The sequence below is a fragment of the Trachemys scripta genome, chromosome 7, assembly GCF_013100865.1.
Source record: "Trachemys scripta elegans isolate TJP31775 chromosome 7, CAS_Tse_1.0, whole genome shotgun sequence".
Classification (NCBI taxonomy): Eukaryota; Metazoa; Chordata; order Testudines; family Emydidae; genus Trachemys; species Trachemys scripta.
In genome coordinates this window covers 53,834,821-53,849,298 of record NC_048304.1, presented here as the reverse complement: position 1 = coordinate 53,849,298, position 14,478 = coordinate 53,834,821, and the positions used below count along the sequence as shown (strand labels likewise).

The 14,478-nt window shown below is 40.1% G+C and overlaps 1 protein-coding gene across 14 annotated transcripts in view; it reads left to right on the top strand.

Annotated features, from left to right (window-relative positions):
* The window catches only part of PPP3CB (protein phosphatase 3 catalytic subunit beta), a 131,160-nt gene that overhangs the window by 23,104 nt on the left and 93,578 nt on the right, over window positions 1-14,478 (top strand). For all 14 annotated transcript variants that reach the window (XR_004646460.1, XR_004646462.1, XR_004646459.1 and 11 more), the window contains exons 2-4: window positions 2,729-2,929; window positions 4,986-5,110; window positions 10,497-10,608. Coding sequence is in view for 10 of the 14 variants with exons in the window: in XM_034775685.1 (XP_034631576.1) it covers window positions 2,729-2,929; window positions 4,986-5,110; window positions 10,497-10,608 (438 nt within the window). In the remaining 4 variants the exon portion in view is untranslated. The remainder of the gene's footprint in view (window positions 1-2,728; window positions 2,930-4,985; window positions 5,111-10,496; window positions 10,609-14,478) is intronic.

The window sequence follows — 14,478 nt, the reverse complement described above, 5'->3', positions numbered from 1 at the left end:
CACAGGCATAGCAAAGGATTTTCTTAACCACAGTGATTTTACTTCTAAATGACTCAGAGTTACAGATCTTTGAAAATAACACAAGTCCTGAGACATACTTTCCCTTAGTCTGAGCTCACTTTTTCTGTGAGCCTGAGGTTCGGCAGCATTTCAGGCTGGGCACGGTCCATCCTGTCCTCTCTTCCTTGCAAGTCATAAGAATATAAGAACGGCCATACCAAAGGTCCATCTGGCCCAGCATCCTGTCTTCCAACAGTGGTCAATGCCAGGTGCTTCATAGGGAATGAACAGAACAGGTAATCATCATGTGATCCATCCCCTGTCGCCCATTCCCAGCTTCTGGCAAATAGAGGCTAGGGACACCTTCCATGTCCATCCTGGCTAATAGCCATTGATGGACCTATCCTACATGAATTTATCTAGTACTTTTTTGAACCCTGTTATAGTCTTGGCCTTCACAACATCCTCTGGCAAAGAATTCCACAGATTGACTGTGTATTGTGCAAAGAAATATTTTTTTTGTTTATTTTAAATCTGCTGCCTATTAATTTCATGGGTGACTCCTAGTTCTTGTGTTTATGAGAAGGAGTAAATAACACGTCCTTATTTACTTTCTCCACACCCGTCATGATTTTTTAGGCCTCTATCATATCCCCCCTTAGTCGTCTTTTTTCCAAGCTGAAAAGTCCCAATCTTAATTGCTCCTCATACAGAAGCTGTTCCATATCCCACTTAATTTTTCTTGCCCTTTTCTGTACCTTTTCCAACTCCAATATATCTTTTTGAGATGGGGCGACCACATCTGCACGCAGTGTTCAAGATGTGGGCGTACCATGGATTTATATAGAGGCAAGATGATATTTTCTGTCTTCTTCTTAATCCCTTTCTTAATGATTCCCAACATTCTGTTCGCTTTTTTGATTGCTGCTTCACATTGAGTGGATGTTTTCAGAGAACTATCCACGATGACTCCAAGATCTTTCTTGAGTGGTAACAGCTAATTTACCTGTATAGTTTTATATTTATATTTCATTTTATATTTATCATGGGGTTATGTTTTCCAATGTGCATTACGTTGCATTTATCAACATTGAATTTCATCTGCCATTTAGTTGCTCAGTCACCCAGTTTTGAGAGATCCTTTTGTAACTCTTTGCAGTCTGCTTTGAACTTAATTATCTTGAGTAGTTTTGTATCATCTGCAAATTTTGCCACCCAACTGTTTTCCCCTTTTTCCAGATCATTTATGAATATGTTGGACAGTACTGGTCCCAGTACAGACCCTTGGGGAACACTACTATTTACCTGTCTCCATTCTGAAAATTGACCATTTATTCCTACCCTTTGTTTTGTATCTTTTAACCAGTTACTGATCCAGGAGAGCACCTTCCCCCTTATCCCATGACAGTTTACTTTGCTTAAGAGCCTTTGGTGAGGGATCTTGTCAAAATCTGAAAATCTAAGTAAATTTTATATCCCCTGGATTCCCCTTGTCCACATGCTTGTTGACTAGAATTCTAGTAAATTGGTGAGGCATGATTTCCCTTTACAAAAACTATGTTGATTCTTCCCCAACAAATCATGTTCATTTATGTGTCTGATAATTTTGTTCTTTATTATAGTTTCAACCAATTTGCCTGGTACTGAAGTTAGGCTTACTGGCCTGTAATTGCTGGCATCACCTCTGGATCCTTTTTTAAAAAAATTGGTGTCACATAAGGTACTCTCCAGTCATCTGGTACAGAAGCTGATTTAAACTATAGGTTACATCCCACAGTTAGTAGTTCTGTAATTTTACATTTTAGTTCCTTCAGAACTCTTGTATGACTACTGTGTGATCCTGGTGACTTATTACTGATTAGTTTATCAATTTGTTCCACAACCTCCTCTAATGACACCTCAATCTAGTACAGTTCCTCAGATTTGTCACCTAAAAAGAATGGCTCAGGTTTGGGAATCTCCTTCACATCCTCAGTCTTGAAGACCAATGCAAAGAATTCATTTAATTTTTCTGCAATGGCCTTATCGTCCTTGAGTGCTCCTTTAGCATCTTGATCTGTCAGTGGCCCCACTGGTTGTGAAGCAGGCTTCCTGCTTCTGATGTACTTAAAATTTTTTTTGCTATTACTTTTTGAATCTTTGGCTAGCTGTTCTTCAAATTCTTTTTTGCCCTTCCTAATGTGTGCTCCTTATATCCTTGTGTGGGGATGGTCAGGTGTCAGGATCCTGCTCCTACATTAGTCCTCTATCTCTTTGACGTGCTGTCATGTTGACAAGCTTCAGCTTCACCAGTCATGCTTGTCTGTTTTTGTGGGCCCCTGTGTAGAGAGACCATTGCTCCATGGGGGGTGGGCCAGTAATTGACATAATCTAAATTGATGTCCTCACATTGCTGTCTGATGGTTTAGGGATAGTCCTTCAGTGAAGTGTCAAAAAGCTTTCTCAGGCACTGCTGCTGTCTGGGCATGTCCAGACTTGTGTAGTTACAGTGTCCAGTATTTCCATAGATAGTACATGACTGAATTAATAATTTGATGCAGACATATCCCACTGTATCACGGTGATATCTTCAAAATGTGTACATTTAAAAAACACATTTGGTAAATGTTATCCCACTTTGCATGGCAGCTAATCAGTATAGTTCAGTTCTGCTCTGTTTACATCCAGTGTATTTTTAAAGAAACTAATTGTTACTAATATTGATATTCCTCACCTCTTTACATTTTAGCTGTCCCTTTTCCACCAACACATCGCTTGACATCTGAAGAAGTGTTTGATATAGATGGAAAACCTAGGGCTGACATTTTGAAGAATCACTTAGTAAAAGAAGGTCGGGTAGATGAAGAAATTGCACTTAGAATCATCAATGAGGGTGCTGCAATTCTACGAAGAGAGAAAACTATGATAGAAGTTGAAGCCCCAATTACAGGTAATACCTTTAGTTTATTTCTTTGATGCTTAAAGTAAAAATTTCACATCATTTTCATTAGAAGGCCTTTTCTTGGGGGGAAAATAAATGTAAAGATATCTTTATCATAACAATCATATTGAACTTTCCCTCAGAACTGCTTTTGTATAACTCTCCTTGAGTACTCGACATAATGTTGCATCAAAAAATGATGTGGAAGAAAGGAAGGAATAAAACATGTTTGGGAAAAGCAGTAGGACTGTTAATACAGTGTCAGCAGGCAAAGCAGTTTTTGTAATCATTGTAACAATAATAAATGTCACTAAAAGATGTAATAATCCAGAAGAGAAAAATGAGCTTCAAAGAGAAGATTGGAATTGCAGTCTAAAATTTGTGGGATGGTGCTAGAGCATCCATTTGCTGAAACAAATATTTTGAACAGGAGTTGTGAATGAGGAATATTCATGATTGTTTTGCCCTAAGAATCCAAGTTTTCATGTGAAATGTGATGATCTCTTGGTAGTCTTAACTCAAACAAGTTAAGACCAACCTGATAAAATTGTTGTGTATTATAATACAATAGATAGGACCTGATCCAGTTGGAAAGTTGAAATGGCTTTTGTTTTTGAAAAGATACTGTAATGTTTTCAGGTTCTGACCAGTCACAGACCATATTTGATTTGCATAAAGATGCTACTTTAATCTTTTTAACTTTTTTTTATTTTGACACAAATAACCAGATAGAAAATATTGTAAATAAATATATAGCTGCCATTCAGAGTGAATACAAATTGATTATTTATGGGATCTTTTTTCAGATATTTTAAACGTTTAAATGAAATACATTTTTCTTTTAAAAATAAACCTGTTCATAATTTCAAATTCAATTTAACCTATGTTTAGGTCTAAACTTATTATGCTCTATTAAAATCATTACAGTTGAATTTAAAAAATAATTTAGTAGTACATGTTTGCTGCCAGAGTCTTCAAGAAAGTCAAACCATTGAACTGGTGGAAGTCATTGACTAAATACTTGGAACCAGAGTTTGTTAAATTGTTAAACCAGCTTTTGATAGCAGTCACCTCTTGTAGAGAGAATACTCTCTTCATTTCAATTTATTCAACTGGTTCACTTCAATGAATAGCTCATTCAGAGTTGAGAAACCAATTGGGAATTGAAAAAAGCAGGAGAGCTTGTCTTCCTCTCCCAAGCTATCAATAAAAATGAAGTAGGAGGAGATGAGTTCTGAAATCTTGACAAACTTGCTGACCAGAAATAATCAGTTCAATTCACTAATTGCTGGTAAAACTTCCTTTGTTTAAAAAATCAGTTAGTTTTACATGTAAAATATGTTTTGATAAACATTTTTGAACTATAAAAATAATTTAAAATAATTGTGCATATTTAATTAAATTCTAATTTCCATCCCAATGCAGTTTGACATGCGTAAAAAAATAATCCTCTAGTAAATAAAGAAATGTCATTCACAGTTTCTAAAAATAACTGAAAATTAAGAATTTGAATAAATGTATGTTAAACTATATAAATGCGTAAATAAATGTGTCTAGATCATAGAATCATACAATATCAGGGTTGGAAGGGACCTCAGGAGGTCATCTAGTCCAACCCCCTGCTCAAAGCAGGACCAATTCCCAACTAAAGCATCCCAGCCAGGGCTTTGTCAAGCCTGACCTTAAAAACCTCTAAGGAAGGAGATTCCACCACCTCCCTAGGTAACCCATTCCAGTGCTTCACCACCCTCCTGGTGAAAAAGTTTTTCCTAATATCCAACCTAAACCTCCCCAACTGCAACTTGAGACCATTACTCCTTGTTCTGTCATCAGGTACCACTGAGAACAGTCTAGATATAGCGTGTCCTACTTGTTAGCAAAAAAATACCAAATTTAGTGTAAAGGCTATATTTAGTTGTAAATCAACATGTTTTATTGTTTACCAGCCAAGAAGAATGAACCTTTCTTTAGGAAAGTATGTTGTGTCTCTGAAGTTAGTTTATAAATGTCATTTTTTCCATAAATAATAGACTTCTTGTTCATTAAAACAGTATTTTTGTTTCAGTGTGTGGTGATATTCATGGCCAGTTCTTCGATCTAATGAAGCTGTTTGAAGTTGGAGGATCACCAGCTAATACAAGATACCTCTTCCTTGGTGACTATGTAGACAGAGGTTATTTTAGTATAGAGGTAACTGCATATATTAATTTGTTCTGTCCTAAACCTTACTGTAAGAAAACATTTTTTATCTTCTTGTAAAATACACAGTTCTTCTGACCTCTGAATGTGAATTCTTCCTTGTTATGCTTCATACCATCCCAAAGACCTGTTGACCAAGAGATATTGACTAGTGCCTCAGCCTGCCCTTTTGGAACCACCAGCCCTACTGATTTCCCCACCTTCCCATAGCCATCTTTGCAGAGGATGGACTATAGGGCATCTGTAGCATTCACAATCTATGCTGCTCCATTAACATATAGCCAGGGGCACTAAGTATGTTGTATGTATCCTGTTGATTCTGAAATTGTCTCAAGTTTCATTGGTCCAGGAGTTTGGAAGCGTTGGAGAATTGGTCCAGAAAGAGTTGGATGGTAGATTACATTTAGAGTTTAACTTGACAATGTCTTTAAATTTTAAAGTTAATGTAAAAAAAACAAAGTTTGACACAAATTAAGTTGTAAATATATTTGTTGGCATCGCTTTTTAAGTAGTCCTATGCTAGGGCATGATGCATGGTATTTTGTAGTGTTTTAAAATTGTAATGTTTCAGGAGCAGTGTGCATATGTGTACCATTCAGGTGTGTGCACAGAGCTGTTTTGCGTTGTTAGGTGTGATAAGCAAAAGATAATGCAGTGATGCCTCAGAAATCAACATATAAAGAAAAGTTAAAATGAAAGACACTCCCCACAGCATTCCTTGAATCTTCATGACCTGTTTTGGTTGATTACAGAAATGCTTCTGCTTATAGTGTAAACACTGTTCTTGACAGAGGTGAAGTCTGTATTTGCATCCTTGCAGAACATCTGGAAACAATGTATCTTAAAACATTGGACCTTATTCAAGCTTTACAACCACAAGAGCAATGAAATGCTTTGGAGATGGGACTATATTCAGTATTTAATAAAAGCAGACTCATTTTATCCCCGCAGGCAGTGGGGACTTTTTTTCTTTTTAATAATATGCTTTTTAATAATATGCATATTAGCCAGTATAAACTTTAAAAAAACACTCAATAGTTCATAAAAAGACTTGCCTTTTTCCCATAGAATGACTTGCTTGCTTCATTGCTGTACAGAGTGTCTACTAATGGATCAGCACAGTTCATAGTTTGGTATTGACTGGAGCAGGATTGCTGCAAGAGCATGGGAGGGCTATGCTTTGTGGACCTATGCAAAGGATGGAAAAGTATATTAAAATTACCTCCACCTCTGAAATTCCTGCTTTAGTCTTTGTTTGGTTATCCAATAGCTTATATCCAGTTTGATCTGGGCCTTTTTAAAATTATGTTTTTGATCACTTTTAAATCTCTTAGCTTGTTGTGTCTGTAATATTTGGTAAATAAAATGTTCAGTCCCTGATAGAAAAATGCTTGGTCTTTATTTTAATTTTGTGCTCAGAGACCTATTCTCACACAGTTCATTTTGAAGCATGTGTATTTCAGTAATTCTTTCCAGAGTTAAAATAAAACCTTAGTCTAGAGCAGGGATTCATAGTCCTTAGAATCATAGAAGATTAGGGTTGGAAGAGACCTCAGGAGGTCATCTAGTCCAATCCCCTGCTCAAAGGAGGACCAATACCAACTAAATCATCCCAGCCAAGGCTTTGTCAAGCCGGGCCTTAAAAACCTCTAAGGATGGAGATTACACCACCTGCCTAGGTAACCCATTCCAGTGCTTCACCACGTTCCTATTGAAATAGTGTTTCCTAATATCCAACCTAGACATCCCCCACTGCAACTTGAGACCATTGCTTCTTGTTCTGTCATCTGCCACCACTGAGAACAGCCGAGCTCCATCCTCTTTGGAACCCCCCTTCAGGTAGTTGAAGGCTGCTATCAAATCCCCTCTCACTCTTCTCTTCTGCAGACTAAACAAGCCAAGTTCCCTCAGCCTCTCCTCATAGGCATGTGCCCCAGCCCCCTCATAATTTTTGTTGCCCTCTGCTGGACTCTCTCCAGTTTGTCCACATGCCTTCTGTAGTGGGGGCCCCAAAACTGGATGCAGTACTCCAGGTGTGGCCTCATCAGTATATAGAATCATAGAATATCAGGGTTGGAAGGGACCTCAGAAGGTCATCTTGTCCAACCTCCTGCTCAAAGCAGGACCAATCCCCAGACAAATTTTTGCCCCAGATCCCTAAATGGCCCCCTCAAAAGTTGAACTCACAACCCTGGGTTTAGCAGGTCAATGCTCAAACCACTGAGCTATCCCTCCCCCCGCAACCCTATCAGTGTCGAATAGAGGGGAATAATCACTTCCCTCAATCTGCTGGCAGTTGATCCTACTAATACAGCCCAATATGCCGTTGGCCTTCTTGGCAACAAGGGCACACTGCTGACTCATATCCAACTTCTCGTCCACTGTAATCCCCAGGTCCTTTTCTGCAGAACTGCTGCTTAGCCAGTCAGTCCCCAGCCTGTAGCAGTGCATGGGATTCTTCCTTCCTAAGTGCAAGACTCTGCACTTGTCCTTGTTGAACCTCATCAGATCTCTTTTGGCCCAATCCTCCAATTTGTCTTGGTCACTTCGGACCCTATCCCTACCCTCCAGCATATCTACCTCTCCCCCCAGCTTAGTGTCCTCTGCGAACTTGCTGAGGATGCAGTTAATCCCATCATCCAGATCATTAATAAAGATGTTGAACAAAACCGGCCCCAGGACTAACCTTTGGGGCACTCCTCTTGACACCGGCTGCCAACTAGAGATCGAGCCGTTGATCACTACCCAGGGAGCCAGACAATCTAGCCAGCTTTCTATCTATCTAGCCCATTTCAGTGCTGCAATAACACTCAGACAGGAGTCATTTTATACAGTATAGACAGATGCCCGAACTTTTAATATCGAAGGGCGAATCCTGTGGAAACTAATGGTTTCAGCATGAAGGTAGTCCAAGCTATTGGATCAAGATGAAGTTAACCTGTAAATTGTCTGTACTGCACTTCCATATTAAAAATAAGGTGCCATTAAGAGTTTTGTGGGTCACACTGGGCCACCCCTCACTTATTTTAAAACAAATGTCAGTGCAGAAAAGGTACTGCTACAACAATTGTGTGTTATTGAAAGGGATTTTTTTGGTTTTATACATACTGTCTGCTGTAAAGGCAAATGTATTTTTACTACTGCATGAATTGACATTAAAGTGCAAATTACCAATGGCTTGTTTAAATAACTCCTAAATGCATATAAATGACTAAAGAATCAAAAGGAAGCTACCATTTTGCCAGTCTCTTCTCTTACCAATATTTGTTTGCTCATTTAATGTACAAGTTTACTTAGTGAATAATATTTACTTTTTAAATTGTAAAAGTCTTTAGCCTTTATCCTTATCTGTTGATTAGTACTTCCTTTGTTACAAACTGTCAGCAGACGGGATTGCAGGCTGGGAAGCATTAATAAAGTGTTAATATTCTTTGAAATACAGTAGAACAACTTATAGCTATGGAAATATTGAAAGACTGGCAGGTAGTTTTTAAAAAATGTGAAGAATTTTTTTAATATACATCTTTTTGTTAAGGATTGTTTTTCTGTCAGATATTTGAATTAATCTTTGGGGTCTTTCTTTATGTTAAAAAGTATTTTGGGATATCTTTCGCAGTAAATGTATCTTTTAAAAAAATTTGAAGTATCCTTTTTTGTGTGAATACACGCTTGCTATTCCCCCAAAAAACAGTTTTGTTTTGTTTTTTAAATAAGAGAATAGAGTGAATGATAGATTTAGACTTGTTCTTAGTCTTTAAAAGAAAAAAACCAAATAAAAATAACCTCTGAATCAGGTTGATGTAGTTTGAAATTTATTTTTTCCTCTATGCTCAATCTAAAAAGTGCATTAGAATACTAAACAAACTGTAAGCCCCAGATTGTCAGTGTTCTTGTCTCCGGTAGTAATGGATCTTAAATTAAGGGAGTTTTTCCTCCTGATGGTCTTCTGAAAATAGGGGGAGTACCGTATATACTCATTCATAAGCCGAATATTTTTGGTAAAAAAAGTAACGCATCAAAGAGTGGGGGTTGGCTTATAAAAGGGTATACACCAAAATGTAATGATTTTAAACTCTCTGGCAGGGGTCGGCAATCTATGGCACACGAGCTGATTTACTGTGGCACGCTGCTGCCAGCCTGGTGTCCCTGCTGCCGGCCTCGCACAGCCCGCTGCCGGCCTGGATGGATGGAACCCCAGACCGGCAGCGGGCTGAGCCGTTCAGCGCCCTGCCAGCCTGGGGTCCCAGCCGCCGGTCCGCTCAGCCTGCTGCCAGTCGGGTTCCATCCGCCATCCCCTGTAAATGTAAAACGTATTATAGGCACGCGAAACCTTAAATTACCACGACTAAATGAAGACTTGGCACACCACTTCTGAAAGGCTGCCGACACCTGCTCTATGGAATCATTGAATAGAATATCTAATACACTGTTGTTTTGTTTACATGGAGCATCTGCAGGCCTGGAGCCCCTCTTTCCGCAGCTCCCATTGGCTGGGAACGGCGAACCGCGGCCACAGGGAGCTGAGGGGCTCCATGCCTGCAGACGCTCCCAAGTAAACAAAACGTCCCAACCCGCCAGCGGCTCACACTGACGGGTCGGGAGCCAAAGTTTTCCACCCCCTGAAATATAGGGTTGGCTTATGAAAGGGTCATACAGTTTTTGCTATTTTTACCTATCCATTTTGGGGGGTCAGCTTATAAACAAACGGGCTAATGAACGAGTATATACGGTATGTTTCTTCCTGTAATTGCAGTAGTGGTAAAATAAAGCTCATTACTGTGATTTCACCATATACTAAGTATGATCATTGAATAAGAATTCCAACTTTGCTAAATCACTAATGTTTAACAAATTGTTTTTAAAAATAAAAAGGGCAAAATAATCTCTAGGTGTTCTAGATATAGCTGTTTTAAACATAAGCTTTTTTGTGTCATTGCTTCAGTTTTTACCAAAAAACAGTAACAAAACTCTCTCTGTTACTCTGCCAAATAATCTCTAGAATCTTTACTTTGAGGTCAGATTATATGAACAATAGATGACTCCACAGATAAACTAAATGTCAGTATCTTTTTATCAGTGAACATCCAATGAAGTACATATTTTTCCTGAAGCTTGTTTTTAACTGTTTTTTGAGGAAAGTAAAAACTTGCTTGCATAATTCAGATGCTGAATTTGTCATCTGAATCAGGAGAGCAATGTTATGAAATGATCCTCACTGTCAATATTTGAAATAGTACCTTGAGTGGCACATGTTTGAAGCCATTGTTAATGTTCTTTTACTTCATAAGGGGACAGTGTTTCTGTTGTTAGCAACCTTTCTATAAAAATTATTGTAAATTAATTTGTTTTATCATTGGATACCTTTGTTTTTCAACAGTGTGTGCTGTACTTATGGGTCTTGAAGATTCTGTATCCAAATACATTATTTCTTTTGAGAGGCAACCATGAATGTAGACACCTCACAGAATATTTTACCTTTAAGCAAGAATGTAAGTACTGTATAGGAATATAGTATTGGGTTACTACCAAACTAGTATTTTCCGTTCTGTTACAATTATCTCTTGAGAAAAATATCTAAAAATGCTATTAAGGGACTGCTCCTGCAAACATTCTCCTGCATAGTTGTAATGACTTAAATGGAACGACACCTCTACCTCGATATAACGCTGTCCTCGGGAGCCAAAAAATCTTACCGCATTATAGGTGAAACCGCGTTATATTGAACTTGCTTTGATCCACTGGAGTGCGCAGCTCCACCCCCTCCTCCCCCCGGAGCACTGCTTTACCGTGTTATATCCGAATTCGTGTTATATCGAGTTGCGTTATATCGAGGTAGCGGTGTACAAGCAATTATAAGCATGAAGGGAGCAAGTGTGTGCAGAACTGGACTCTGTAAAGGTACATTTTATAGTTTATTTGTCTATTCTATCCATGCAGCTTTTAAAATCTTTTGAGGTTTAATTTTTATGGAAATGTATGTGGAAAATCAGCACAAAAGTCTTTGGCGTTGTCACTAAAAGATCTAAAACTCGCCATTTATACCTTATTATTTTATATAATAGTCTATACTGCATGATTTTAAGTTATTTTCACTTTTCTGAATTATTTAACACTTTTAAAAATAGTTATAACCAGGGTGGATTGGATTTAGATAAAATTGATTTAAATCAAATTGATTTAAATCACTAGTCAGGAAGACTCGATTTAATCATGGATTTCTACATAATAGTGCATTCTTGTTGGTTGTTATAACCTTAATACATATTCTTCACAACTCAGAGATGTAGGTTTTATTTTTAGAAGGTACACACTTATACATTTTTAAAGTGATTTATTTTGAAAACTTTTCAGATTAGTTTTACAGCTATATCAGAAAATGAATGATTGTTTGGTTATTTCATTTATTGAAGGTAATTGAAGCAGTTCATCTCCCAATTACTTCATAAATATCTATCTCCAATTCAACAGGTTAATCATTAGTATTTGGAGGATTTTCTTGCCATGCTGTATTAGGAGGAGAACATCACCAGATAGACATTTAAATTAATTTATTTAACTAAAACAACAGTGTTATGTATTCTGGATTTTTTTTCTTCAACAACAAACATATAATATTTTAACAAAACAAGCATATGAATTTTTGAATTTAGTTAAACATTCAAGTTTTTTAAAATTCAGGTTTGTTTTTGTTAAAATTGTTTTTTAACTAAAATAATTAAATGAAATATTTAAAAAGAAAACAAAAATTAAATCGTCAGCCACGTCAACATGAGAAACTTAAAATATTGGCTTCTGCAGCTAACTCAGTCGTCTTCACCTTCATTTTCTTGTTTGTTCATAATCTGGAAAAGAAAAACAAGCTTTCCTGCTTTTTCAGGTCCCAAATGATTTCTCAATTTGGAACTGAAGTCTTTGACTAGGAGGTGCATCAAATGAGCACTGCAACCATATGTTATTAGCTTGGGACTCTCTTCTAAATAATTTCTTTTCATCTTGGATACATTTGCAGCATTGTCTGAGACCAAACTGCATACTCGACATTTTAATTTTTTTTCACAGTTTGTTATAGCTTTTACTGCTACTTCTTGTAAGTATTCTGCTGTGTGTGCATTTCCTGATGTATCAGTTGTTTCTGTAAGGAAGACATTCCCTTCTTCTTTTGTCACACAAGCACATACAACAGGATCATTGTGAACATTGATTCATCCATCAAGATTCAAGTTAACAATTTTACCCTCTAGACCTTTTGCACACTGCTCAATTTCTTTTTCATACACTTTATCCAGCAATTTGCCTGCAACATCTGCTCTGGTGGATGGACTGTAGCCTGAACCATGTTAATGAAGTGTGGGTTCACAATCATACAAACCGGGCATTTTTTTCATCAATTACCTCTTTTTGTAATCTGCTGGTTCTTCTTTGAGTGATTGTTCATGTCCATTCCAATTAGGTGTGCGTGCTCTGCGAGCACGGACATCGGAAACGTCTTCCCTTAGCAGCTCCCATCGAGATGGCAGGGAAGCCCACTAGAGTGGCGCCCTTGTGACTGCGTATATAGTATCCTGCCGGCCCGACCCCTCTTCAATTCCTTCTTACCGTCCGTGGCGGCGTTAGAACGTTCTCTCTTGCTTGTGAGTGATCCCTTAGCCTTTCAGTCTTCTAGTTAGAGTTGTTCTTAGATAGTCATCAGTTAGTTAAATACCAATTTATTCAGGTGTCTGGAAGCTAGTTCCAGCACCAGCCTTGGGCTGGGAGGGATGCTGCAAGCCCAGGGTTTCAAAGCTTGCGCCATGTGCCACAAGTCTATGCTCAATAGCGACCCCCACGACTCCTGTCTCCAGTGTCTGGGAGAGGCTCATCAGGCAGAGTGCTGCAAAATCTGCAAGGCCTTCAAACCGTGCACGAAGAAAGAAAGAGACTTTCATCTTAAGCAGTTGCTCATGGAAATCCGCGTTACAACCACCGTCCCCAGACCGATCGGCACCAGGCCCGGCTTCCTCGGTGCAAAGTGCCCTGGCATCAGTGCGTGATCCAGCACCGCCCAGGCACCGTAAATCACTGGCACCGAGGCGGGATGACCAACCTCAGCACTGGTCGACCTCTCTGGCACCGACTAAGCGTCACAAGAAAGGCAAAAGAGGGTGCTCTCCCCAAAGAGCTGCCAAGGTGCTCAGAGAGGCTCCCAGCAAGCAAAGACAGGTTGCGGGCCCGAGCCAAGAACTGGCATTGTCGACTCCTGTGCCACAGGCCCCGTTGAGTCTGGTACCCAGCGAGTTCAGTGCCGATGAATGTCTGGAGGAGGTCCTGGAACACCCCTCTACGCCCAGCACTTTCGAAGTAGCGAAAGACCTCATTGAGCTGTCGGCACCAAATCCCCTCCTGTGCAGGGAGAAGCCTCCGGCACTGCCAAAGAGGGTGCGGTCCAGAGGGAAGCCGGCAATGGTGCTCCGCTCGAGGTCACCATCTCGGCACCGCTCACAACACCATTCCCATTCGAGCTTGGTGTCCCGCTACTCCCCAGCACCTGCGATCCAATGCGAGATTACGGCACTGGAGGTGAACCTACCAGTGGTACCTGCAGTGACTACACGCTGGTCCACGACACCATCGGTCGCCCGGCACTGGAGCGCGCCACCAGCAACCTCACTGGCACCAAATGAGAGGCACTAGTCCCGGTCCCGAGACTCCCAGTACCTTTCACAGTCCCAGTCAGCCAGGCACCGCTTCCCGGCCTGCACCTCGTGGCCGCTCAACATTCAGCACTGCCCTGGTCCTCTCCGTCAGCATCCTCCGGCTCCAAGGCCGACTCTGGTCGGTCCAGCTATAGCAGACATTGAACTGTGGCCAGCAGAGACTCCCACTCAGCATGGCAGCCACAGTGGCCTCCTCCGGGTCAGTGGCCCTTCTGGACCCCATGGGCCTACCATCATCTCCAGAGCCTCCAGGTCCGGGCACTCCATGCAATGCCATTCCAAATCCCTACACATGCGATCCTTAATAGACATAACTTCAACTCTTGGGCCGTGTCCAAGTTTAAGGATCGCTTGCCTCAGGACTTGTACTCGGAGTTTGCTGCGTTAATTGAGGAAGGAAAGGCGGTGACTAAGACCTCCCTCGATTCAGCTGACACTGTGGCCAGAACCATTGCCTCGGGGGTAATCATGCGACACTCAGCGTCAGGCCTCCCTCCAGAGGTCCAGAACACCTTCCAAGATCTCCCCTTCGAGGGCTCGGGCCTTTTCTCGGAGCAAACAGACCCCTGCATGGCCTTAAGGACTCCAGGGCCACCCTGAAGTCGCTAGGGATGCATACGCGCAACCCAGAGAAAGCCTTTCAGGCCTCAGCCTCCACAGCAGAGG